The 27,100-nt window shown below is 39.7% G+C and overlaps 3 protein-coding genes across 7 annotated transcripts in view; 2 read left to right on the top strand and 1 right to left on the bottom strand.

The window, feature by feature from the left end:
- Positions 1-367: 367 nt before the first annotated feature.
- Positions 368-11,247, top strand: LOC117415609 (programmed cell death protein 4). Of its 3 annotated transcripts, none has more exons than XM_034026171.3 (12): positions 368-510; positions 1,639-1,743; positions 3,895-4,200; positions 5,358-5,452; positions 6,318-6,431; positions 7,212-7,433; positions 8,413-8,510; positions 8,818-8,917; positions 9,074-9,181; positions 9,595-9,705; positions 9,831-9,970; positions 10,531-11,247. In XM_034026171.3, exons 2-12 carry the CDS (start codon positions 1,701-1,703, stop codon positions 10,589-10,591), a joined length of 1,398 nt encoding a protein of 465 aa, XP_033882062.2. In that variant the 5' UTR covers positions 368-510; positions 1,639-1,700; the 3' UTR covers positions 10,592-11,247. The 3 variants fall into 3 exon arrangements, with proteins under 3 accessions (XP_033882062.2, XP_033882064.2, XP_033882063.2); XM_034026173.3 differs by having other exon boundaries at positions 371-510; positions 1,684-1,743; XM_034026172.3 differs by having other exon boundaries at positions 375-510; positions 1,687-1,743.
- An 875-nt stretch (positions 11,248-12,122) lies between these two features.
- Positions 12,123-21,775, bottom strand: bbip1 (BBSome interacting protein 1). The gene is given in 2 exon segments (XM_059027814.1): positions 12,123-12,391; positions 21,713-21,775. A coding segment is annotated over 1 exon segment (258 nt). The 5' UTR covers positions 12,381-12,391; positions 21,713-21,775.
- Positions 21,776-22,222: 447 nt separating this feature from the next.
- LOC117415654 (leucine-rich repeat protein SHOC-2) overlaps positions 22,223-27,100 on the top strand; it is a 32,115-nt gene continuing 27,237 nt past the window's right edge. For 2 of the 3 annotated variants that reach the window (XM_059026110.1, XM_059026111.1), the window contains exon 1: positions 22,223-22,433. The gene's annotated coding sequence lies outside the window, so the exon portion shown is untranslated. Of the gene's footprint in view, positions 22,434-22,943; positions 23,041-27,100 lie in introns of those variants that run through there. The other variant, XM_059026112.1, reaches the window with a different exon arrangement.

Raw genomic sequence — 27,100 nt, 5'->3', positions numbered from 1 at the left:
CATGACCCAAGAGGATACAAATATGAATAACTCATAAATAGATCAGTATATACGTTACTGTATCCAGTAAGCAGCACAAAATACGACATACTTAAAACGGTACATTTGTCGACATGATGTTTCGAGCACTACAACTGCAGTGCTACTCTTCCAAGGCAGGGGGCAGCATCTATTTAGCATCGAGCTCCAGGACCCGTACGAAACTCTCATCCGTGCCGTGCTGTAACAGAAATATATTAATAGGATGTCTTTGGCTGTGCTGCCGTGAAGTGACACAACACAGAGTTTCTGAGTGTGTGTGCACCTATATTACCTATTGTACACTGAAGTTAAAAAAAAAGCAACTTCAGACCTTAATCCAATTGGCCGTTAACTGCTCGGCCTCTGGCAACTGCTGCCAATAAACTGCGAGGAGATCAAGTCACCTGACGCTGTTGCTGGGTCGAGAAAAACAAAAAACAGACGAGAGTTCAAGTTGCAGCTGAGATCAGGGGGTGTATAGAGCATACGGTGGGTTAGAAGATCGTTGCTTATGTTTAAAGTATTGCATTGTATTTGAACAGTTGTACTTGGATTTGGTAGATAGTATTTTGTGCTAATTGCATGTTTTTTTGACCTATGTAACTAGCTACGGCACTGGCATTTTGTTTGTTTATATTTGGTAACATGCGACATAGAACAAAGTTTAGAAATGTCAACAATCGTGGTCTTGTATTGTTGTCTTGAGGAGTTGTAAAGATATATTATGTTCTTAATATGCAAGAACTAAAGGGTGTACTTTTAAGAGTAAAACCATCAGCTTTTAAATAAACGAACTTGCAGCAATGAAATCCATCTTCGTGTAAAATTGCAAGAAAGGTTGCGATGTAGTAATGACGTAGATTACCCGTCCCATACCGTCCGGTCCACCTTATTCTTGTAATTTAAACAGTACATGAATTACTTTGCTAGGCATGTAAAATGCTAATATGAATGATTACATAAGAGACTTCATTGCATAACGCAATCGGTGAAGTCATTTATTTATTTATTTATTTATTTATTTATTTTACAGTGTATTTAAGTATTATGCAAGGACCTTATTGTGAAAGTATCTTAATAAAATGAAAGTTAATTTTACAACATACTATGTTCTGGTTATAGTATCGTAACTAGCTTTAAACATAATGGCTGAGCTCGAGCTTAAACGCTGCTGTTGTTGGCTGCCTTTGCCCGGCGTTGCATTGAATTGAATATAGAAAGTGCCAGAAGAACTCGTATGGTTGGGCTATTGGTGTTATATTTTTTACTACAGCAGTGTCAAAATTAGATAACGTAAAACCGCATGGTTTTGTGTTGGTTCTTAATTGCTAAAAAAAAAAAAAAAAAAAAAAACGTAATACAAAATTGTTTTGTACGTACAGTATAAAGAGGTAGATTCACTGATTACTGTAAGTTTAAATAAAGTTCGCCGACATCAGAAACTATATTGAATTTGGTAATAAGGATGCATGGCCACCAGTACGTGATGCATGTAGGGGCATGTCCCTGGCACGGGCGATAGGCAACTTTAGAGATGCAGTTAGAAGATTTGTTCTCATTTAACAAAAAAAAAAGTGCGCAATTTAACAGATATTGATGTTCCTTCTATTCTTTTAGGCCAGGAGAGGCGTATATTTAGTTCCATTCTCGGTTCTTTTGCAGCAGACTCACAATAAAACATGGCAACAGAATGTCAGGCGTGGCTTAATGATAACCTTGTAGGTAAGTCAACCACATCTTCTGTCTTGGTTATTGCTATGTTAGTACCATTTTCCTTGCATGCAATTTGAAATATTTTCAGCATTTAGCTAATAATGAACTTTCTTAACCAATTATGTTCTAGTTTGGGCAACATACAGTCACTTTTCATAAGTGATTGTATTTAAAAAAAGCTTATCCTCAATAGTATATATATACACACACACACACACACACACACACACACAGGTTAAAGTGTGCACCGATAGCCTTTTAGTTCATATGTTTGGTTTCATTGGTCCATATTGATGCTGGTGAGTTACTCTTGCAACTTTTTTGGTAATTTGCAAAAGGGTGCTAAACACACCTGTGAGGTTGAGACAGCTAGGAGGTTAATTGAAGATAGACCCTGCCGTTCAGTCTGATCTCCAGGGCTGTGTTCTAGAATGTGTCCCCACAGATGCACCTGTTTTAGGTGGTGGCACCGTGTGGCAAAGTGCCCCGCCCCTGTGTGCATTTGTGTGTTCTGTGTTGTATATATGCGTGCGTATGTTAATGTTGGTGTATAGATTGGTACACGGGATATAAACGGGTCTGTGTTTCACGTGTGTTTAAATTGTATATTTGTATTTAGGCACGGGATTGCACATCACGCACGTGCATTTAAAATATAATATGCGAGCACGGGGTTTCACGTAATGAATTCACGTGCTGGGATTCAAGTGAGTAATTAATTAGTAATTGAATCCCAGCACAACAGTATATATAGAGACACGTAGCATGCAGTCGGGGTTGGGTGTTCGGAAGAGGAGAACGGGTGAGAGAGAAAGGAGTTAAAATAAGTGATAAGAATAATTATAAGTGTTTTGTACTCACCGTGTTTGTTTGTCTCCGTGCACCGTTTGTTAAGTGTTTAGTCGTTTTGTCTGTCTGTTTATTTTGGCGTCAAGTGCCGTGTCCTGTGTTTTGTGTACCGTTTAAAACCTTTTTATTTGTTAATAAACGCTGAGTGCAGCCATTGCACTCAGCTCATCATCACCACCGTCTGTGTTTGAATTCCTTTCTGGTCTGACGCAACTCACTCTGGCCGTCTTTGTGACACACCGTCATACTTTAATCAGAATTCAAAGTAAGTCCTGTACTTCAAAGGCTGTTAATCACTTCCAGGACTATGCTGCTGTACTGTACTTGCTGTCAATTTTAAAGTTAAAGGCTCCTTTTTATTAAGAAAAAAAAGCAGTTGTGAAATTCACTGTCATTTAGAAAAGATAACAATGTTTGATTGCGGTAGTTGTGACAGGATGCCACAAAGCTGTCTACATTAAACAGAACAATGAATTCACATATGCATCCAGTTCTCTTTTGATGTAGTTCAGTGTTTTGGCAAAATGGAGTTGATTGCTTTTATAATTATTGCACATTTCATGGCAATGAAAATACTTTGCTGTACGCTGTCAGATTTTAGGATTTGTATTGGCATACAATTCATCATATAGCTATTCATACTTGTGGAGGGGATAGAGTCGCAGTTGGGTAGCTGGTTGTAAAATGGCTTGGGAAATTTCCTGCTTCCTGATTAGCTGCTGACATTCCATTGTGTTACCATCAGGACAATAAGAGCTCCATGCATCCAGAACAAGCTGTTTTGTGTGCGATTGTATCGGTACAATCTACACCTACTTGTGTGATTGTGTTTACTCAAACCTTGAGTGTATGCAACACTTTACACTTGCATATATCAGGAGAAGGGCTTATTCAAAACACAAAAGAGCACTATTCTACTGCTTGATTGCACTTATTATTATTATTATTATTATTATTATATTAATTGGTTTTAACAATAAACAATAATTTGTCATATCCTATGTATTTTAATCCCCTGTAATTAATTTGACATAAATTAACAGTTTTTTTAAACTAGATTTATTAGGTGCAAAGTACTATGTAGCACATGTGCCAATATAAATCCTATATATGTGGTGCAGTAACTTTTAAGGCTGTAGTCATCACCAATTGTGGTGTCTGAAGCCATTACCTTACACAGATCACATTTCAAATGTTAGCAGGGTAGTGAGCTTTAGTATGTATTTATTTATTTTCCACCTCATGTGATGTCTCTAACTAGTATCCTGTCAGGTGACCTCTTTCAAGGCTCTCTTTCTCCTCCTATTTCAGAAAACAATCCTTTGAGCAGCTCCTTGCTCTCTAGCGATGATGAAAAGGTGGAAACCCTGAACATTGACAACGAGATCAATGGGAGCTGGACCACAGCAACCTCATCCACCATCCATGAGGCTCGGGTGAAGGCCAAAGCAAAGAGACGCCTCAGGAAGAACTCGTCTCGAGACTCGGGGCGGGGGGACTCCCTCAGCGATAACGGGGAGAGCCTCCGAGCTGTTCTCGTCCCTCCCACCAGCCCCAAGGGAAAGCTGCTGGACAGAAAGTCCCGGTCTAGGAAAGGGAGAGGTCTGCCGAAGAAAGGTACTCCGTCTCATGAAGGGGTTCTTCAGTCTCACCCTGTGTGTTCATGATGGGTAGCGTTCACAATCAGGGTTGATCTTTGTCAAACCGCTTATGTGACACGAGACTGCCGAGTATCACTCTGGGTATCTCTGTAGCTGCTCAAGTCTTTCCAGTTGCAACATTATGGGGCCCCATGCATGGGCTTACTATCTCACAGAAAGATTTAACTGGCATTTATAATAGCTGTTACTCTATTCATATGCCCCAATGAAAACAAGTTGGTGCATTGCATTGGACTATCTGTGGAGACAAAATCGAGTGCTTGCTTCTTAAATAGAAATGAAAAAGCCTCGTTAGAAAATTAGGGTTGTACTGTAAATCAAATCGTTACCTGTTGGGCATTCTTCACTTCACAGGAACAAAAAAAGGTCTGTCTAATGTAACGTACAAACCAAATCTTAAAAAAACTTCTTGAAGGATTCTTGACATTAACTGGGTTTGATCTACAACGTCCAGTATGCCTCTCTTTTTTTCTTACTGTGCAGGTTGTATTTAAATCCACACTTAGAAGTCGATTTTTTGACAAACCTCTCTTTGGTAGCTCAATAGTGAAGAATGACACCCTGATTATTTCTTTCTCAATTTCTAAAATGTAACAAATAAAATTAAAAAAAAACACAATTATTGAGCAGGTTGGCTGCTAATCATTTCCAATAAATGATCTATGGCACTTGAGGTAGAGGTGTCTCTGTTTCTTAAGCTGTCCAGACTCTTCTGTGGCAGTGGGAAGCCACTGACCCTCTCCATTCTCAGCAAGTCCATGTGGTTGTTTGTTTTTCAAGCTTGTAATTTTACCCAAGTAACTTTTATAACTGTAATAAAGAGACGGTTATGTAGAGCCGTAAGTGTGGACCAGAGCTCATTTATAAAAATGTGGCATACTGTAGAGTAATTGATAGGGATGGGATAGGGATGATAATTTGTCACAGACTGGAGTTCTGCTGTCTAGAATTACTGTCACAAATGCACAGTAAATGTTTTCAAACCCCAATCCACATGGTTAACAAGCTGTCCTCATGTGCCAAATTCACAGCATTCTCAATCCATGTATTATTTTTGTTGTCATTTTACCGGTATTGCATCGTTCATTTCATAACTCCATTTCCCTTCCTCAGGTGGAGCAGGAGGTAAAGGGGTTTGGGGCTCTCCTGGTGAGGTGTATGATCTTGAAGAAATCGATGTCAAGGATCCCAATTATGATGAGGACCAGGTAGATGCACTGCTTGTGCCAGATGAGCTAATGCAATTGTTCATGTATGGAGTGAATAAACACATATCTGTATTGTTTATAGCTCTTCAGTCTGTAAAGTGAAAAACTGCTCATTTTAGATGTTATTTACTGAAATGTTTTCAAACAACTTGTCAGAGGAACTGGTGGCCACATCAGCAAGCATGTTGACTTGTGCGGGATTAATAGTACATCGCAGTCTGTTGAAGTGAAAGTCTGATAGCAGTTTATTACGAGATAATGTTCAGGTTTACTTTCTCTGGCTGCCGTGAGAGCTGTAACTACAGCAGCCATGCCTAATCTTGTGCAACTAGCTCTGGACAGTGTTTGAGAGCACCGTTTCCATGTTTTTGCATGTGTGTTTTCCATATTGAACTACAATAAAATAAAAACATGTTTACTCCTGTCAGTTCACAGGCTGTCAAAATCTTAGCTCAGTAAATTCTTCTGTCTATGGCAACAGACAACATATTTTTGATGTCAGGCCAGGTTTAACACTGGATTATGACTTATGTAGCAATACTAAAAGTAGTAAAAATTGTTTGACAAATGTTTAGACTTAGTCTAGTTGAAACATTTGTTAAATAATTCTATTCATTTGTTTTAGTTTTGATAGACGAGCAGTTCCAAGACTTGACTGTGAAGTATGACTGTCCCCCAGGAACACTTGTTTTGGGAGCAAACAGCTCTTTAATTGGATTTAATGTTTTGGGACCTCACTACACATGGGACGAAAAGTTAACAGATGTGCATTTCCTGATGAACTGGGATAAGGGAAGGAGAATGGTGTTAAGCTGTTCATGTGGCAAAATAAATGAGAAATTTAAGAGTGTTTGTGTTTTTACAGGAAAACTGTGTATATGAAACTGTCGTCTTACCCTTGGATGAAGGAGTCTTTGAGAAGACTGTGACACCGATTGTCCAGGAATACTTTGAACACGGAGACACAAATGAAGTTGCGGTAAATTAATGCCACTGTAATGCCTTAAAGATTGTAACCAGCAAAGCAGTATACATTTAAAACATTTAAAACTTCCCCATGTGTTGCTACAGCTGTTTAAATAACGTACCTGTAATTTCTCTTTTCATTGATTGTTAACATCCTTTTTACACTTACAAGTTTAAAGTCTGTTTCAAAGCTCTTTTCAAAATGGCCACTCTGGTGCACTGGGAGCTGAGATCTGTCCTCTGAATCACTGCAGCAAGAGCAATTTAAATCCACATCATGGATTGTTATTGCTGTATTACCTGTTTGACAATATGGGCAATAATCCTTACAATGTCAGTGCACTGAAGAGCTTTAGAAACACATGTTAAAGTTATAAGTGTAAAAAGTTGTGAGGATGTTAACAATGAAAAGAGAAATTACAGGTACGTTATTTAAACAGTTGTAGCAACACCTGGGGACGTGTAACACAATATTTTTTGGATTTTAAACTAGTTACTCCATAGAAACAATAATTCATTTGTTTTTCAAAGGACACTTTGTTGCCATCTTTATCCTTCCCCCTAACCAGCTATCTTTAACTTAACCAGGTAGGATCCCATAATTCGCTTTTGACATCTCACTACACTAATAAACCTGTGGAGAAATGTAGGCTGGCTTCACTGCATCTGATAGCTGAGCCAGACTGTTCTAGAGGATGGAATTGCTTATTGTAATAAAACCATGAAGATCCAGTTTTAAAAACCCTCTATAGTCTTGACTAACATCCTGAATGGTGTGAGTTTCATTTTTCAGGAGCTGCTGAGTGAACTGAACCTGGGTGAAATGAAAAGTGACGTGCCAATGTTGGCAGTATCTCTTGCACTGGAGGCTAAAGCGAGCCACCGAGAGCTGACATCCAGGCTCCTGACTGACCTGTGTGGGAAGCTGTTGAGCACAGCTGATGTGGAGAAATCGTTTGACAGGCTCCTGAGGGAGCTGCCAGAGCTGGTCCTCGACACTCCAGGGGCACCACAGGTAAACACGGCCTCTGCTTCCATCTGGGTGGACATCTCTGCTCAGGATGTGGCTTGTGGGCCAGGTTGACATTGTGTAAGTGTTATCAACACTGGTGACAAGGCTATGTTTCGAGAGACGCTTATCGAATGAAACTTGGTTAAAACATTCTTTATATGCACACCTCACATTTTTACACTTGCTACTAAATGTCTTGGTATCCCTGAGTAGATAAATAGCCACTTTACCCCTAAAAAATGTGTTTATCCCTCAACCACTAGCTTTGCTTATTAACACGGATAGGTTTGTCCTTTTTGATGTAAACAGCGGAAGCATTTTTTAAAACCAGGAGCAATGAAAGCAAGACAATGATTTGATGGATTTTTTTATTTTTTTTTCCCCTCCCTCCTCCCTTCTCGTCAGCCGTAAGGAAAGTAACAACAGGAAGCTCTTGTGGTATGGCCTCAAATAAACAGAACTGTTGTTGCTATGCTGCTGCTTGTTAGAGATACATTTCAGCTCATTTCTTTCACCAGCAGAGATGGGAGAGCTCTCCCTATTGTTTCTACATGAGCAAACTGCAAGCTCAGCGTAGGAAGAGTTTTCATGAGCAAACACTGCTAGCTTAGTCCTGGTTAGGTGAGCATGAGTTCATTACTTTTACAGAATCTGCACAGAAACAAAAGCTGTTGGGTATGAGTATTGTTTCCAGCAAAATGACCAGGCCAGCTTTTTCTTTCTCTGTCTCTCCTCCCCAGTGTCATTCACTACCCTAGCTTTGTTCAATGTGTAGTTTTTGAGATTCTGTTCAGAGTAAATACCACACACTCCAAATAGCTTTTGTATCTTAACAACAATTGTGTAGAAACTGAATTGTCCTTTTAAAGCAGGAGTAAAATGAAAATACAATCCAATGCTAGTTAGAATTGGAATGCATATTTAAAATATCTGAATTAAGTTGGGTCACTGAGCCACTGAACCCCTTTCTTCTCCATTGTAGCTTGTTGGTCAGTTCATTGCGCGGGCAGTTGGGGATAAGATTCTATCCAGGGATTACATTGAGAGCTACAAAGGGAAAGTGGACTGTGACCATGCCAGGTAAGGGTTTGTATTTGTCAACTTTGCTGGAAGTGTTAGAAGATTCACTTGCAGAACAAATCCTAGCCATAGCTTCTACTTGTAGCTTTATATTATGCATTGCTTCCCCACAACACCCATTTGTCTGTGTATTGTATGCAATTTATTTAAACAGTAGTCTAAAAGCCCTGCTGTTTTAAATCTTTAAAACATTCCCTTCTAAGCATTCAATATTTGTATATTGTAGAAATTGTACTAATAATGTTTGATCAGTTCCTCTGTGTTCTCTCAACATACATTCCATAACTTCAGTGGTGTGTTTTTGCAGAGCTGCTTTGGATAGGGCAGCAGTACTCTTAAAAATGAGTAAGGGAGGACTGTGGGGAACAGGAGGAGGTCAGCGACCTGTCAAACAGTTAATCAAAGAGGTAAGAAACCTGCCCTGCTTATCCTAATTGTCAAATTTCTTATGGTGTATATGACTGACTTTTTTTGTGATGTATCCCAATGTAATTGCATCAGTCCCATGTTGGCATACCAGAATATAAAGCTTTCCTTTTAACTGGATCCATGTTTTCTATCAGATTAACCTATTGCTGAAGGAGTACCTGCTGTCAGGCGATGTAGCAGAAGCAGAGAGGTGTCTGCAGGAACTAGAAGTGCCACATTTTTACCATGAGTTTATCTATGAGGTAGGAATGGCTCAACATGCTTGTATTCTCCAAGCTAACAGCACAGTATGAGGCTCCAGCGACTGTCCTGTTTTGACAGTTTCCTTATTCCAAACCACTGCAAAAACCATCAGCACAACTGTAAAGAATGCCTCTCTGCAGGTATGCTTCAGCATGGTTCCCTTTATTAAAGCAGTGTGCGTTTTGGAAAAGTTATTGAAGGTATTTATAGGTTCCGTATTGCAGTGCAACTCCTCTAATCTCAGTTCTTGGTGAACAAACCAGACCAGTGATTGCACTATTGGACATGTAATCTAAGAGAAATGCACATAATATATAGTGACCAGTGTTGGGTAATGGCCCTGCATTCTAGGCTTTAATATTGCTGCATTTTGAATCAGAAGTAGTGCTACAGTGTCTGATTTTGTTTTTAGGCAGTGGTCATGGTTTTGGAATCCACTGGAGAAACCACATTTAAAATGGTGCTGCAGCTGCTGAAATTTCTGTGGGAGTCCTCTGTCATTACTGTAGACCAAATGAGAAGGGTAAGAGCGGCATCTGTTTTAAAAAAGAAAATAAATAATACATCAGCTATTCTTGTTGAATGAGATCAGTGGATGCTGTTCTTTGTGAAGCGTTTATTTTTCAGCCATGAAATGTTCTATTTCAGGGTTTTGAAAGAGTTTACATGGAAATTCCAGAAATTAACATAGATGTGCCACATGCCTATTCTGTGCTGGAGCAATTTGTGGAACAGAGCTTCAACGCAGGTGTGATCAACAAAAAACTGAGGGACCTTTGCCCATGCAGGTGAGATTACTTCTGGGTACTGGGATGTAGCTTCATTGTATTAGGAGGCATAAGCTACCACCACCACCAAACACATCATTAGGTAATTTCATGTATCTTAACTGCAGGTGTTACAGAGTGCATGTAGCCATACTGGTTCCCTCATTGCAACTAACTATTCCCTATCTGTAGAATTTGCCTGCCCTGTTTCAAACCCAAAACACATTGCAATTGTTAATCTCGAAGAGGTTGTCAAACTGTTGCAAAGACATGTATATAACTTTTGTGTAGTGAGTTGTACATACAGTACTCCACTTAATGTATTATATGATAACAAGCAACGTAAGATGTTAAACAGCCTCAGGTTTTTTTTTTTTTCTTCACTGTGAGACATGAACAAAGATTTTAGTTTTACTTTTGTGCATTCTAAGCAAAATACCGTGAGCATATTAATCTGCATGTATAGTAGTTGTATTTTCCCTCTGGTGTAATAGACAGAAACTAATCTTGTATTTTACTAATGTTTGCACCATTTAAGAACTGCATGATCAAATGTAAATCGAATCACTCTCGTTTTTTAGGGGACGTAAAAGGTTTGTAAGTGAAGGAGATGGTGGACGCCTTAAACTTGAAAGCTACTGAAGAGAAACGGCAGAAGCCTCTGTGCCAGTTGTACATGAACCCTTGGAGCTACTTTAAGCTGTTCCTATTCATGGTGGCACAGTTTAGATACAAAACATTACTTGTAAAGCCTATAGAATGTAAACCATGAAAAAGGGGAACCAAAAAGGCACTTTTTATTTTTTCTTTGGGGCTGGGGTTTTTAAAAGCACACTTTTGAAATAAGCTAACCCTGTTGAAAGTGCCACACCTTCATTTGCATAGTCATTCCATGTTTTGTATTGCCGTCTCACTGCCGCTCATTTTCCTGACAGCACTGTGTTTGTATGAACCACTGGTTTGTGTATAAAGCTTTATATTAGGGCTAATGTTTTGTGCTGTATAGTACAGACCAACCCCCCCTTGTTGGCTGCTATTGTTCATATGCTGTGCTTAAGAGAAAAAAAAAAATCTTTGTTTGACAATACAAATACACTGTAGTTGGAAATTTTAAATGGCACAAAAAAAAAAGAAAAACATTTTTCAGAGTAAAATAAACCATTTATCGTTTAGATGGGATAACTCAGAAAATGGTGTTGGGAACATCTATTTTTGTATTTTAAAATAAGCTGGAAAGTGAAATGGAACTATGGTATTGCTCAGTGTCAATGTCAAGAAATAAAATTTCTATGAAGTTTCATGTTTTATTTGTACTTTTTATGTTTAACAAGATTTATGTCTTTCTTGGACACTTTGCTTCCTCCAATAGTAACTGCGAGTCAACATCATCAAAAACCTATTAAATCTATGTGTAACAATTATTTAATTACATGTACAGAGTAAGACATTACAGAATTCAATATTTAACAGTTACCAGGATATGCATTACTGGGTGAAAAATTCAAATTCAAATCATTTCCATAATTTAAATAAAGATTCCAAGTGGGAGGGCTCCGTATTTTCAGAAGTTCATAAATACCAACTTTTCCTTTTGATAGGATTTCTAAAATGGACCCTTGGTGATCAGTAGTAAGTAAATGGTGCCCTCTCCTGGCATATCTTTGAACTCTAATCTCTTTTCAAGTGGGTGACCCATTATGTTTTAGATCTAGGATTCCGTAAATGCCGTTATCCCAAAATGTGTTCACTAATCATTCATGACATGTTTTTAAATGGCCAATCTTGGTTTTCAGATATACACGTATGTCGAGGTTTGTTAAGAGAATTTTACTTCCAAGGTTCACCCTTTTAGGAGAAGGATTTCTTTGCTCCAATAATGCTTTGATTATTGTTTACAGTTCTTTTTCACTGGAGATATATTTGGCAAACAATTACAAACCTGACATCTGAAATTCATTTTTTACACTAGCCATTGGCTATAATCTTCAGGATTGTTGTAAATGGAGCAGTTTCTTACAAAACCCATCAACAGCTTTTCAGGTTGACTACTACTGTACTTGCTAACACTCATCCTCCCTCACCCCCTTTTTTATAAAAAAAAAGGATGAGAAAAAAATGTAAGATTCATTCAAACATGTCAGACTTGTGCATTTTATTATTTACTACTAATATTTTACGATTGTCTCCACCTTACACAGATAACCACATATCTGCGCAGAATGGGCATTCCTACTGTGGGTTGGGTATGGCAGTAGGTGTTGACCCTGCAAGCTAGTAGCAGGTCTTGTCGCTGCTACTCTTTCACAGCCATTTCCTGCTGACGAATTGTTTCCTGTGCTTCCTGCTGCATTTTCTCCAGCTTTTCTAGGTTCACTGATTTAAAAGGGAGCAGCTTGGGTTTACAAAGCACCATAGTGTGCACATCCTCCATAGAGAGCTGTCCTAAGGAAATAAGGAGTGCAGTCATTAAACAAAGCTTTTAGGATGGGGACAACCCGGTCCTGGAAGAATTTGGCGTCAATGATGTATTGGATAAATAAAAATAAACTCTCTGTTAAGTTTCACGTCTTGCTATATTGCTAATAAGACTGCAACCTATTGTGATTAGAAGCATTTTAATCTTGACCATTGAGAACTTTCAGTGTGTACTTTTTATGGCTTGGTTTACAGCTAAGGTCAGTGATTAGATTGATGCGTTCCAAACAATCTGCACACGTCTCTCTTATCAAGGTAATAGCAAAGGGAAAATAAAAAGTTTGTGTTAATCAACTGAGACGTAGGCCGAGTTATCTGAGTAGAGACTTGTAGAAGTTTCCGACCCAAAACATTCTGAAAATGTACTGCTACTCTGCATGAAAGGGGTAATGCAAATGTATCTGCTGGATTATACCGTTTAAAATAAAAAAATAAAAAAATTCCAAGCCAAGACTGTCATTAAAGCTGAAATATACAGTAAGCTGGAAGTATTAGACACTGTAAACTACTACATTAGCAGCATTCATATTTCATACTGTGCTCTTAGAAAGTACATTATTTAAAAGATGCTGCCTCTTATTCAATCAATTTTTCTTGTGGCAAATTAGTGTAAGGAATGTTGAGGTGAGCTACAGAAGTTACATGCAAGTCTGGGCACCGGATCAAGCCTTAGGACAGACTACACTTAAGCAACATGCTTACTTAGCACTTGAGTACCCCTGTGGAACTGCCTCTTATATCAAAATGGCCAAAAGCAAGTGAAAGGTGGAGCTAATAACAGTCCATTCACTTGCCTGGTATTCTTGTGAGACAGTAAGCAATCAAAAGGCATTGAACACAACCATTGTGGGTTGCTAACATCAAACTTCTAAGAGTTGCTGTACAGACTAATTCTAAAGAAAATGTAATAAAACAAAGAAATTGTCACATCAACAATATAATAGGAATGTTTGCTTCCTTTTACACTGTTCCCCACATTCTCAGCACCATACCAGAAAAGCTGGTCTGTCATTCCAAATCTGAAACTAATCTCTGATAAATCTTGTTGTGGAATTTGAGTGTGGGATCTTGAATGCTATTCACAGTCACTTATCCATTCTTTACAGAAGAGCATGGTTTACTGACTTTAACCACACTTCAGTACTGCAAAACTTTAGAGAAGTGTAACATTAAAATAATTACAGTTTAATTGATGGGGTCTCTTTTAATCAGCAATGAGTAATGACATAACCCATGGGATGAATTAGTTCTTTAGTAAATGATATGTATCAGGTGAATTAAATAACAGTATTGTATTGTAATTATTCAATGGGTCTAATGTCATTTATGAAAAATAAACATGTAAAACACCAATGACTTAAAAATAAAACACATTTTATTAGTGTTAGCTGTTTCACCAGATTGGTTTTAATACAGTTACCATATGAACATGCAACAAATTAAGTTCTTGAGGAATGTTCCCTTTATAAACTTACACAAAAAGGTCAAATTACAAAACAAGACATAGGCCCCTACATTTTGGTACATGGTGTTTTTTTTTCCCATTAATACTATACAGCATAAATAAACTTGACATCAATTATATACAGATATAACACTGACTACAAGGAAAACTCCTCTGTGTACTTATACTGTATCTGGCATTATCCCAACAACACAGCATCTACCAGACTGCATCCTCATACCATATTTTCTAAAAACAACAACTGATCAAGGGTCAGTAACATGTACAGGTTTTCTCAAGATACAGCAAGGCCATTTCAATTCAGAGCTGGGACGAACATGGAATTTTCATGTTTCAAAAGTCTTTAAAAATATTCCATAATATTGAAAATGATGACAGTAACAAAATCTCTTTGCAGTAAAAAATAAACCTGAAACGGCATCAAAATGACCAATTATAGAAAGAATGTGTGTTATTTATTACGTGTGCCATTGATGCGTCTTTTTATACTATCGTTTATAAACTCTGTTACATGATTACATTTCAAACAGTGTTTAAATATTCAGATATTTGTACTATAAAATAATAACGGTTCATAATTTGTATAAAGTTGGCCATTCAAAGCTGAGAGTGTAACACACACAAACACTAATTTATCTTAAATGATGGTTGCAAGTTGCATACACAACTCTACACTGAGTACAGTTCAGAAATGAAAGCCGTATAACCTCAAATTGAATTATATTCACTATGTATCCTGCTCAAGAGGATAGCACAGGAAAACAGCATGATGTCACTGCCCACGTTAACTTCTAGTAATAGAACAAAAGCATGGGGCTATACTACTGTACACTACTTGTATTTATATTAATGGAATTCAAAATACAGTATTCTTAAAGTACTTTTCAAAAAATATCAAAATAATTGATACCTTGTTGGGGAAGAACTTCTCGAAACGTCGGCTTCACCTCTCATGGCATATTGAAGCTTTCCAAATCAAGCAAGTTAAATTCTTCATTTTATATAAGTAGCACTGGTAGTACCACCACCACCACCAAACACCACCCAGACTATGATAATATAACACCACCCAGACCATGATAATCTAACACCACCCAGACCATGATAATCTAACACCACCCAGACCATGACAAGCTAACACCACCCAGACCATGACAAGCTAACACCACCCAGAGTATGATAATCTAACACCACCCAGACCATGATAATCTAACACCACCCAGACCATGATAATCTAACACCACCCAGACCATGATAATCTAACACCACCCAGAGTATGATAATCTAACACCACCCAGACCATGACAAGCTAACACCACCCAGAGTATGATAATCTAACACCACCCAGACCATGATAATCTAACACCACCCAGAGTATGATAATCTAACACCACCCAGACCATGATAATCTAACACCACCCAGACCATGATAATCTAACACCACCCAGACCATGACAAGCTAACACCACCCAGACCATGATAATCTAACACCACCCAGACCATGACAAGCTAACACCACCCAGACCATGATAATCTAACACCACCCAGACCATGATAATCTAACACCACCCAGACCATGACAAGCTAACACCACCCAGACCATGATAATCTAACACCACCCAGACCATGATAATCTAACACCACCCAGACCATGACAAGCTAACACCACCCAGAGTATGATAATCTAACACCACCCAGACCATGATAATCTAACACCACCCAGACCATGACAAGCTAACACCACCCAGAGTATGATAATCTAACACCACCCAGACCATGATAATCTAACACCACCCAGAGTATGATAATCTAACACCACCCAGACCATGATAATCTAACACCACCCAGACCATGATAATCTAACACCACCCAGACCATGACAAGCTAACACCACCCAGACCATGATAATCTAACACCACCCAGACCATGACAAGCTAACACCACCCAGACCATGATAATCTAACACCACCCAGACCATGATAATCTAACACCACCCAGACCATGACAAGCTAACACCACCCAGACCATGATAATCTAACACCACCCAGACCATGATAATCTAACACCACCCAGACCATGACAAGCTAACACCACCCAGAGTATGATAATCTAACACCACCCAGACCATGATAATCTAACACCACCCAGACCATGACAAGCTAACACCACCCAGAGTATGATAATCTAACACCACCCAGACCATGATAATCTAACACCACCCAGACCATGATAATCTAACACCACCCAGACCATGACAAGCTAACACCACCCAGACCATGATAATCTAACACCACCCAGACCATGATAATCTAACACCACCCAGACCATGATAATCTAACACCACCCAGACCATGATAATCTAACACCACCCAGACCATGACAAACTAACACCACCCAGACCATGACAAGCTAACACCACCCAGACCATGATAGTCTAACACCACCCAGAGTATGATAATCTAACACCACCCAGACCATGACAAGCTAACACCACCCAGACCATGACAAGCTAACACCACCCAGACCATGATAATCTAACACCACCCAGACCATGATAATCTAACACCACCCAGACCATGATAATCTAACACCACCCAGACCATGATAATCTAACACCACCCAGACCATGATAATCTAACACCACCCAGACCATGACAAGCTAACACCACCCAGAGTATGATAATCTAACACCACCCAGACCATGACAATCTAACACCACCCAGACTATGATAATCTAACACCACCCAGAGTATGATAATCTAACACCACCCAGACCATGATAATCTAACACCACCCAGACCATGATAATCTAACACCACCCAGACCATGACAAGCTAACACCACCCAGACCATGATAATCTAACACCACCCAGACCATGATAATCTAACACCACCCAGACCATGATAATCTAACACCACCCAGACCATGATAATCTAACACCACCCAGACCATGACAAGCTAACACCACCCAGAGTATGATCATCTAACACCACCCAGACCATGATAATCTAACACCACCCAGACCATGATAATCTAACACCACCCAGACCATGACAAGCTAACACCACTCAGACCATGATAATCTAACACCACCCAGACTATGATAATCTAAAACCACCCAGAGTATGATAATCTAACACCACCCAGACCATGATAATCTAACACCACCCAGACCATGACAAGATAACACCACCCAGACCATGATAATATAACACCACCCAGACCATGATAGTCTAACACCACCCAGACCATGATAATCTAACACCACCCAGACCATGATAATCTAACACCACCCAGACCATGATAATCTAACACCACCCAGACTATGATAATTTAACACCACCCAGACCATGATAATCTAACACCACCCAGACCATGACAATCTAACACCACCCAGACCATGATAATCTAACACCACCCAGACCATGATAATCTAACACCACCCAGACCATGACAAGCTAACACCACCCAGAGTATGATAAGCTAACACCACCCAGAGTATGATAATCTAACACCACCCAGACCATGATAATCTAACACCACCCAGACTATGATAATCTAACACCACCCAGACCATGATAATCTAACACCACCCAGACCATGATAATCTAACACCACCCAGACCATGATAATCTAACACCACCCAGACCATGACAAGCTAACACCACCCAGAGTATGATAATCTAACACCACCCAGACCATGATAATCTAACACCACCCAGACCATGATAATCTAACACCACCCAGAGTATGATAATCTAACACCAACCAGACCATGATAATCTAACACCACCCAGACCATGATAATCTAACACCACCCAGACCATGACAAGCTAACACCACCCAGAGTATGATAATCTAACACCACCCAGACCATGACAAGCTAACACCACCCAGACCATGATAATACAACACCACCCAGACTATGATAATTTAACACCACCCAGACCATGATAATCTAACACCACCCAGACCATGATAATCTAACACCACCCAGACCATGATAATCTAACACCACCCAGACCATGACAAGCTAACACCACCCAGACTATGATAGTCTAACACCACCCAGACCATGATAATCTAACACCACCCAGACCATGATAATCTAACACCACCCAGACCATGATAATCTAACACCACCCAGAGTATGATAATCTAACACCACCCAGACCATGATAATCTAACACCACCCAGACCATGATAATCTAACACCACCCAGAGTATGATAATCTAACACCACCCAGACCATGATAATCTAACACCACCCAGACCATGTTAATCTAACACCACCCAGACCATGACAAGCTAACACCACCCAGACCATGACAAGCTAACACCACCCAGACCATGATAATTTAACACCACCCAGACCATGATAATCTAACACCACCCAGACCATGATAATCTAACACCACCCGGACCATGATAAACTAACACCACCCAGACCATGATAATCTAACACCACCCAGACCATGATAATCTAACACCACCCAGACCATGATAGTCTAACACCACCCAGACCATGACAAACTAACACCACCCAGACCATGATAATCTAACACCACCCAGACTATGATAATCTAACACCACCCAGAGTATGATAATCTAACACCACCCAGAGTATGATAATCTAACACCACCCAGACCATGATAATCTAACACCACCCAGACCATGATAATCTAACACCACCCGGAGTTTGATAATCTAACACCACCCAGACCATGATAATCTAACACCACCCAGACCATGATAATCTAACACCACCCAGACCATGATAATCTAACACCACCCAGAGTATGATAATCTAACACCACCCAGACCATGATAATCTAACACCACCCAGACCATGATAATATAACACCACCCAGACCATGACAAGCTAACACCACCCAGACCATAACAAGCTAACACCACCCAGACCATGATAATTTAACACCACCCAGACCATGATAATCTAACACCACCCAGACCATGATAATCTAACACCACCCGGACCATGATAATCTAACACCACCCAGAGTATGACAATTTAACACCACCCAGACCATGACAATCTAACACCACCCGGGCCATGATAATCTAACACCACCCAGACCATGATAATCTAACACCACCCAGACCATGATAATCTAACACCACCCAGACCATGATAGTCTAACACCACCCAGACCATGACAAACTAACACCACCCAGTCCATGATAATCTAACACCATCCAGACTATGATAATCTAACACCACCCAGACTATGATAATCTAACACCACCCAGAGTACGATAATCTAACACCACCCAGAGTACGATAATCTAACACCACCCAGACCATGATAATCTAACACCACCCAGACCATGATAATCTAACACCACCCAGACCATGATAGTCTAACACCACCCAGACCATGATAATCTAACACCACCCGGACCATGATAATCTAACACCACCCAGACCATGATAATCTAACACCACCCAGACCATGATAATCTAACACCACCCAGACCATGATAATCTAACACCACCCAGACCATGATAATCTAACACCACCCAGACCATGATAATCTAACACCACCCAGACCATGTTAATCTAACACCACCCAGACCATGACAAGCTAACACCACCCAGACCATGACAAGCTAACACCACCCAGACCATGATAATTTAACACCACCCAGACCATGATAATCTAACACCACCCAGACCATGATAATCTAACACCACCCGGACCATGATAAACTAACACCACCCAGACCATGATAATCTAACACCACCCAGACCATGATAATCTAACACCACCCAGACCATGATAGTCTAACACCACCCAGACCATGACAAACTAACACCACCCAGACCATGATAATCTAACACCATCCAGACTATGATAATCTAACACCACCCAGAGTATGATAATCTAACACCACCCAGAGTATGATAATCTAACACCACCCAGACCATGATAATCTAACACCACCCAGACCATGATAATCTAACACCACCCGGAGTTTGATAATCTAACACCACCCAGACCATGATAATCTAACACCACCCAGACCATGATAATCTAACACCACCCAGACCATGATAATCTAACACCACCCAGAGTATGATAATCTAACACCACCCAGACCATGATAATCTAACACCACCCAGACCATGATAATATAACACCACCCAGACCATGACAAGCTAACACCACCCAGACCATAACAAGCTAACACCACCCAGACCATGATAATTTAACACCACCCAGACCATGATAATCTAACACCACCCAGACCATGATAATCTAACACCACCCGGACCATGATAATCTAACACCACCCAGAGTATGACAATTTAACACCACCCAGACCATGACAATCTAACACCACCCGGGCCATGATAATCTAACACCACCCAGACCATGATAATCTAACACCACCCAGACCATGATAATCTAACACCACCCAGACCATGATAGTCTAACACCACCCAGACCATGACAAACTAACACCACCCAGTCCATGATAATCTAACACCATCCAGACTATGATAATCTAACACCACCCAGACTATGATAATCTAACACCACCCAGAGTACGATAATCTAACACCACCCAGAGTACGATAATCTAACACCACCCAGACCATGATAATCTAACACCACCCAGACCATGATAATCTAACACCACCCAGACCATGATAGTCTAACACCACCCAGACCATGATAATCTAACACCACCCGGACCATGATAATCTAACACCACCCAGACCATGATAATCTAACACCACCCAGACCATGATAATCTAACACCACCCAGACCATGATAATCTAACACCACCCAGACCATGATAATCTAACACCACCCAGACCATGATAATCTAACACCACCCAGACCATGATAATCTAACACCACCCAGAGTATGATAATCTAACACCACCCAGACCATGATAATCTAACACCACCCAGACCATGACAAGCTAACACCACCCAGACCATGATAATCTAACACCACCCAGACCATGATAATCTAACACCACCCAGACCATGATAATCTAACACCACCCAGACCATGACAAGCTAACACCACCCAGAGTATGATAATCTAACACCACCCAGACCATGATAATCTAACACCACCCAGACCATGATAATCTAACACCACCCAGACCATGATAATCTAACACCACCCAGACCATGATAATCTAACACCACCCAGACCATGATAATCTAACACCACCCAGACCATGATAATCTAACACCACCCAGACCATGATAATCTAACACCACCCAGACCATGATAATCTAACACCACCCAGAGTATGATAATCTAACACCACCCAGACCATGATAATCTAACACCACCCAGACCATGATAATCTAACACCACCCAGACCATGATAATCTAACACCACCCAGACCATGATAATCTAACACCACCCAGACCATGATAATCTAACACCACCCAGAGTATGATAATATATATGAATATTAAAAATCTGATTACAACAAATGTCTTTTTACCTTCTTTTACATCATTAGTGCAAGTTACTTTACGTCTTATGTCGTAACAAAACAAGTGCTAATTAATAATATATGGTAAACGAAATAAATAAAACATACAAGAATATGCAACATTTCCAATGTCGTGCCGTTCACAGTGTATACAGATTTTGCAAAATAGTAACCCATAAATGAATTCCACAATCCATCTCGTTTTAGAATAAATACATTGCGATAGAATGAATGATCGTAACGTATAAGTATTACAATATATAGTAATGTATATAATGTACGTTGTTATTTATAAATTGCATTAATATTGCGATTCAATCAAAACAAACCTCCACAAGAAGTTTCTTATCGATGCACACAGACGGGATCAATCTGCTTACCTGGAAACGACGTTTAGCCGTAATGACGTTTGGAATAAAACGAAGGGGCGCATTAAGCATACGCATGCGTACATTGTGGGATTTGTAGTTTTTGAAAGTGAACCAAGACATGAAATAAATGCTGTCCAAACCAAGATATGGATAACAATAATGGATTTGCGATTGCATGATTCCTAACGATATATATGTATGTTCGTATCATACACCAGAGGGTCCTACTTCATCTTGTTCTGTTTATCCGAGTAGCAATTAAATAATTGTAGAGAACACCAGACAGACCATGTATCCAATAACCACGTTAAAATAAGCCTGCATACTAAAATAGGGGCAATGAAGTTCAAAGTTTACTTTAAGACGTCAAAGAAGGGGGGGTGGGCAATAACAAATAAATAAAATAGCAAATAATATAAAATATAGCAGCTCCACCCTGTGGCACAGAGCATACCAGATAAGTCCTCCCCCCACCCCGCCTCTGCACACCCCAGGAAGAAAGAAACTGCAGGCTTCCCTCGGTCCAAGAAAGTCTCGTGATAGACTGTGGTGATACGTGCGTGTGACGCAATCCTGTGGAAGGAGGCAAGCAGAGAAGCCTGAGCGGGCATCAGACTAGAGAGAAAGAGGCGGAGGAAGGAAGGGAGGAAGCGAGGATGGCAGAGTTACACCTCTGATGGTAAAACCAAAATAAATAAATAAATAAATAAACCAATATTAACAATGAGCTTTTTCTATATTAACACACGATGATTTTATTTACAGCTTAGAACACAAAACAAAGAAAAGCTTTTTTTTTTCGTTTTCGCTGCGGAATGGCTGCGGTCGAGAATGAGAGTTCGGTTTTTGTTTTCTTTGGAGAGAGGGGGAGCGGAAAAGGGCACTGCAAATATACCGAGCAAGAGGGTGGTGAAATGTAGCACGGTCTCTGTTCTGCGGCGATGAGGGGGGGGGGGGGGTCAAAGTCAGGATTTAGTTGTTGTTGTCGTTGTGCTGTCTGTCGGGTGGCGGAAGAGTAATGTACGCAGGCATGGGTGTATATTCTCGGGGTGCTCCTGCAGTCCGTACCCCCCCCCCCCCCCCCCGGCCGAGGAGTTCTCGTCTCCCTGCTAAGAATCGTGTTTCGCGGATGACAGCTGAGCTGGGATGGGCCGAGGGACTGAACATAATAGTACTGCCCATTCCGGGTTTGCAGGACTCGTACGCCAAGACTTGGAGAGTGGGGGGAGGTATTTCTTAACGAGTTTACAAACCAATCTTGACATTATTTTACTAGATCTTGTGCGGTAAGATGTTCAGTTTGTGTGTTTATTGGTTGCATCCACATACGCACAGCAATAGCGGGTGTATAGAAAGTCTCGGTAGATATTTGATTAAATCTGACTGTGGTTACTTGGCAGCCATAGCAATTTATCATGCAACTGTCTTAATGGTAGTGGTGGCCTGGAGCTGTCTGTCACGTTTAGCATTACGTTTTTATTATGATTTGTTATTACTAACGGGATTTTTTTGGTAATATTTGTGTGACTTGTAATGAATTACACTTATGAAAAAGGCGATCTTTAATTTGGCGTTACCTAACCGTTAAAAAAATGTAGACTACTATCATCGGTTGTCATTTCACGGTCTTTACAACGCACTGTACGGTATGCAGTTAAATTGCAACGTTACATAATTAAAATATAGATTCACTGTAATTATTGGTTTAGGATTTAAATTGTATGAGATGGAGAAATGTATATTTCTTTTGTTTTGACCATATACATTGGCAAATGTGTGTTTTTTTCGTAAGATTTTTATTGTTATCTTATTGCTTTTGAGAATTAATTAGTTTGACGATTGGAATACTACATTTCAATATTTAAATATGAAAAAATGCTTCAATGCACGCACCTCTTGCGTTTATTTGGAGAAAGTTTCACACTGCAGATCAGGCAAAGAGAAGCTGTCATAATTGCTTGAAAAACAGCTCTCACAACTTTTGAAATGAAATATAACGAAACTATTTATTTACGTATGTGTTAGTTTAATTATTGTTAAGGAGAAAGGCATTTCATACAGTACGGTTTTTCTGCAATCGGTTAGTGGTTGTGATTCAGCAAAATTCGTTTTATTTTTGGTGGAGAATTTGTGCAACTTAATTTTAGAATCAAAACAGCATTTCCGCAGTTGCATGGTAAAAAAAAAACAAATTAAGAAATGTAATATTTGTTCATTATTCCAATCATTGTCTTTTCCAGCTAACATTGGATAATTATAGGACCAAGGTTTGCAGTCTAGGAATATTATCAAAGAATATAAATGCTGTTCCATACATGAACACTGGTTTAAAATAACATGAATAAATCTGTTGGCTGATGTTTTGGCAGGCATGGATACACCTCATCTGTATTCTTTTTGCTTCTCCATCGATAAGGAGAATGGGCCTGTTCTTGTATGGGGACCTTGGGAACAACTCGCCAAGGCTATAAAATGTGATTATTCCTTGGCTTTCCTTGGCTGCTAGATGGCAGCTACCAGCTACTAAAGCTTACAGTTGTCATGTACAGTTATGTAAAAGAGAGCTAGGTGATTCAAATGTTTGAATTGCCTATGTTCTTGATATTGTTGGTGCCCTGGTGTACAAAGCAGTGCTAGCAGTTATTTGATGTAGTAACTAAAATCAGCTGGCTCTTCCATTGTTAATGGACAAACACATGGTTAAAAAAAAAAGTTGGTTTACACCTGCATGTATTACAACTCATTTTTATTCCAACCTGCTTTACTAAAAGTAGACTACAGGACTAAACATTTTCAGAACCAAACATTTTTTCTGTAAAGGAAACCTGAGTCTGCCCAGCACATGTGTGGGGTGGAGTTTCCTGTACCTGTGGACCAACGTGGAGAATACAGTACAGCTATCTTTTTTTAAAGTTAAAACTAGTTGAATTTAAAACTAGTAAAAGGGAGGGCAATGCAAATGGCACTGAAGCTAATGGTATAGAAGTGGATTTGAAACTTGTGTTACTTGTACAACGCATTGTATTGTTTCTCAAAACATGTAGTCAATTTAGTGTAACAACACTTTGGATAAGTGTACAGCAGCATAACCCTTACCACTGGATAGTCATGCTGTATTTCACTGCTTCTTATCTGACCTGTATGTGTTTGCTGAGCTCTTACGTGTTTAACTTAAAATGTATGTTGTGATGAAGTTTAATAAGGAAGTGGAATAGAACTGAGCACTGTAAATGTGTCATGTAACTGTCATTAGTCCTGTATATGAAGTATTGAAGCTATCCAGCTTTATGCTGTGATTAAAGGTTGCTGCACATGATCTGTGTTCCATAGTGGTATATTTTGTCTGTGAATTGTAGTTGTCTTTTTTTTTTTTTTTTTTTTTTAAATGTGAAAAGCCTATTTCATTAGGAGTCGAATAAAACAAAGGGCTGGAGAGAAAGCTACTTTGTTTCCTTGGGATTCTGGCTTTATAATAGACAGGACTGCTGTGCATATAAAGTGGCGATCACTTTGAGAAGGGCAGGAAACACCCAAGAATAGGGTAAAGAACTGTCTCTTGCTTTAACCCATTTGGTACCATTATTCATGTTTCCGAAGTGTTTAATATCAAAGATTGATTTACAAAATATGTGACAGTGCTCTGCTGCTTACTGTACAAACCCACTTCAAGCCTATGCTGAGCTCCCCTTGTTTGGGTAATGTTATTGTTGAAATGGATTTGATCTGCTCTGAATCTGAACTGATTGCACTTATTTTAGCATTAATTAGTCTCGACTTTGGCTTCTCATTTAAATCCTAAGATTTAGGAATCATTTTTTTTTTGTTTTCATTGCCCATCATTCTTTCTATTACTGTTCTGTATGAAATTACTGTAACCATAATTTTTGTGATCAGCTGGGCAATAAAATAACCAGAGTCTGGCCACGATCACAGCAGCTATTGTATAATTTGTACCACCTACAAATATTCAATAATATGTCTGTTGAGACTTGCTGCATTACAGAGCTTCCCGTATGATGAGGTAATTGAGCATTTCAGCCTGCTCAGTTAGACTGTATATTGTTACTTTGTGGCTTGTAATGTTGCTGTTTTTTCAAAATAATTGGACATTGTTTTGCATGGTAATGTAGCTATGGTACTGTATAAGGCTGATACGATGCATCGATTTATAGTTTGACAACTATCGATAGTCAAGTCTGTGCATCGTTTTTGTGTAAAGAGTTTAAGCAAAAATAATTAATACAAAAATAATCTACAATTATTTTTTGTATTAAGCGCAGAGCTTCTCTGCTGTCCTCAGGTCTGACTCTGAATCTGCATGGGATTGAGCTCCCCTTCTCCCCCCTGCCCCGCCCCCTGGGAGTGTTTACTGATGGGATTTGCATCTGTGCAGGAGTTTTCAAAGTAACAGAGCAAGTTAAGATCGTTGTGTTAGAATTAAATACTGTATCGACGAGCTACAAATAAAATGCCTTCCGATGTTTGGCAATCATTTTTTAAAGTAAGACAACAAGAAAGTAAAGAAAGTAATATTTGGGATACTCCGGTACTAATCTGCGTGACCATTTAATGAGATGGCACTCTACAAAATCCACATTTAGTCATCTGAACTACCCCGGAGTAAAAATGAAGAACAACAACCAAGATCGTTCCTAAAGTTGTATCTTTGACTTTGGTCAGAAGTATTAAGCATCCTGGCAACGTCGGTCCCTAGTGAGCAGGTATTCAGTAATTATTAGCAGTTATAACTTATAGTAAATATTTGCTTATATGAGTAAAGCCCAGTAAGAACATGTAGTAAGTATGGTAAATGGATGAGAATGATTTCCCAATAAGAGCAAATACAAAAAACATGAGTGGTTACCTGTACGAATAAATCAATTACAAGATACAGTTATAGTTAGGAGCAATAATTGAATGTGGCAGTTCAGTGCAAGAACTGGTACAATTGGGTGCCATTTAGTCCAGTATAGTGGAGAGTTGTGAGGTTTACAGATGCTGTCTGAACAGGTGTGTCTTGAAGAGGTGCCGGATGGTGGTCAGGGACTGAGCAGTCCTGATATCCGTGGGTAGGTCGTTCCACCACTGAGGGGCAAGGGTGGAGAAGGAGCGGGCTGTGGAGGTGGAGAAGCAGAGGGGGCGGGTTTGAATTGGATGCGAGCAGCAATAGGGAGCCACTGCAGAGAGCGGAGCAGTGGTGTAGCGTGTGAGAAACGAGGAAGGGAAAAGACATGGCGAGCAGCAGAGTTTTGGATGAGTTGGAGCAGAAAGGCCAGGAGGGAGTTGCAGTAGTCAAGGCGGGACAGTACCAGGACCTGAACTAGAAACAGTGTGGAGTAATCAGTG

This window comes from Acipenser ruthenus, chromosome 7 (genome assembly GCF_902713425.1).
Source record: "Acipenser ruthenus chromosome 7, fAciRut3.2 maternal haplotype, whole genome shotgun sequence".
In the NCBI taxonomy this organism is placed as follows: domain Eukaryota; kingdom Metazoa; phylum Chordata; class Actinopteri; order Acipenseriformes; family Acipenseridae; genus Acipenser; species Acipenser ruthenus.
Note: the sequence above shows the minus strand (reverse complement) of the source record. Positions and strands in the feature narration are given on the sequence as shown.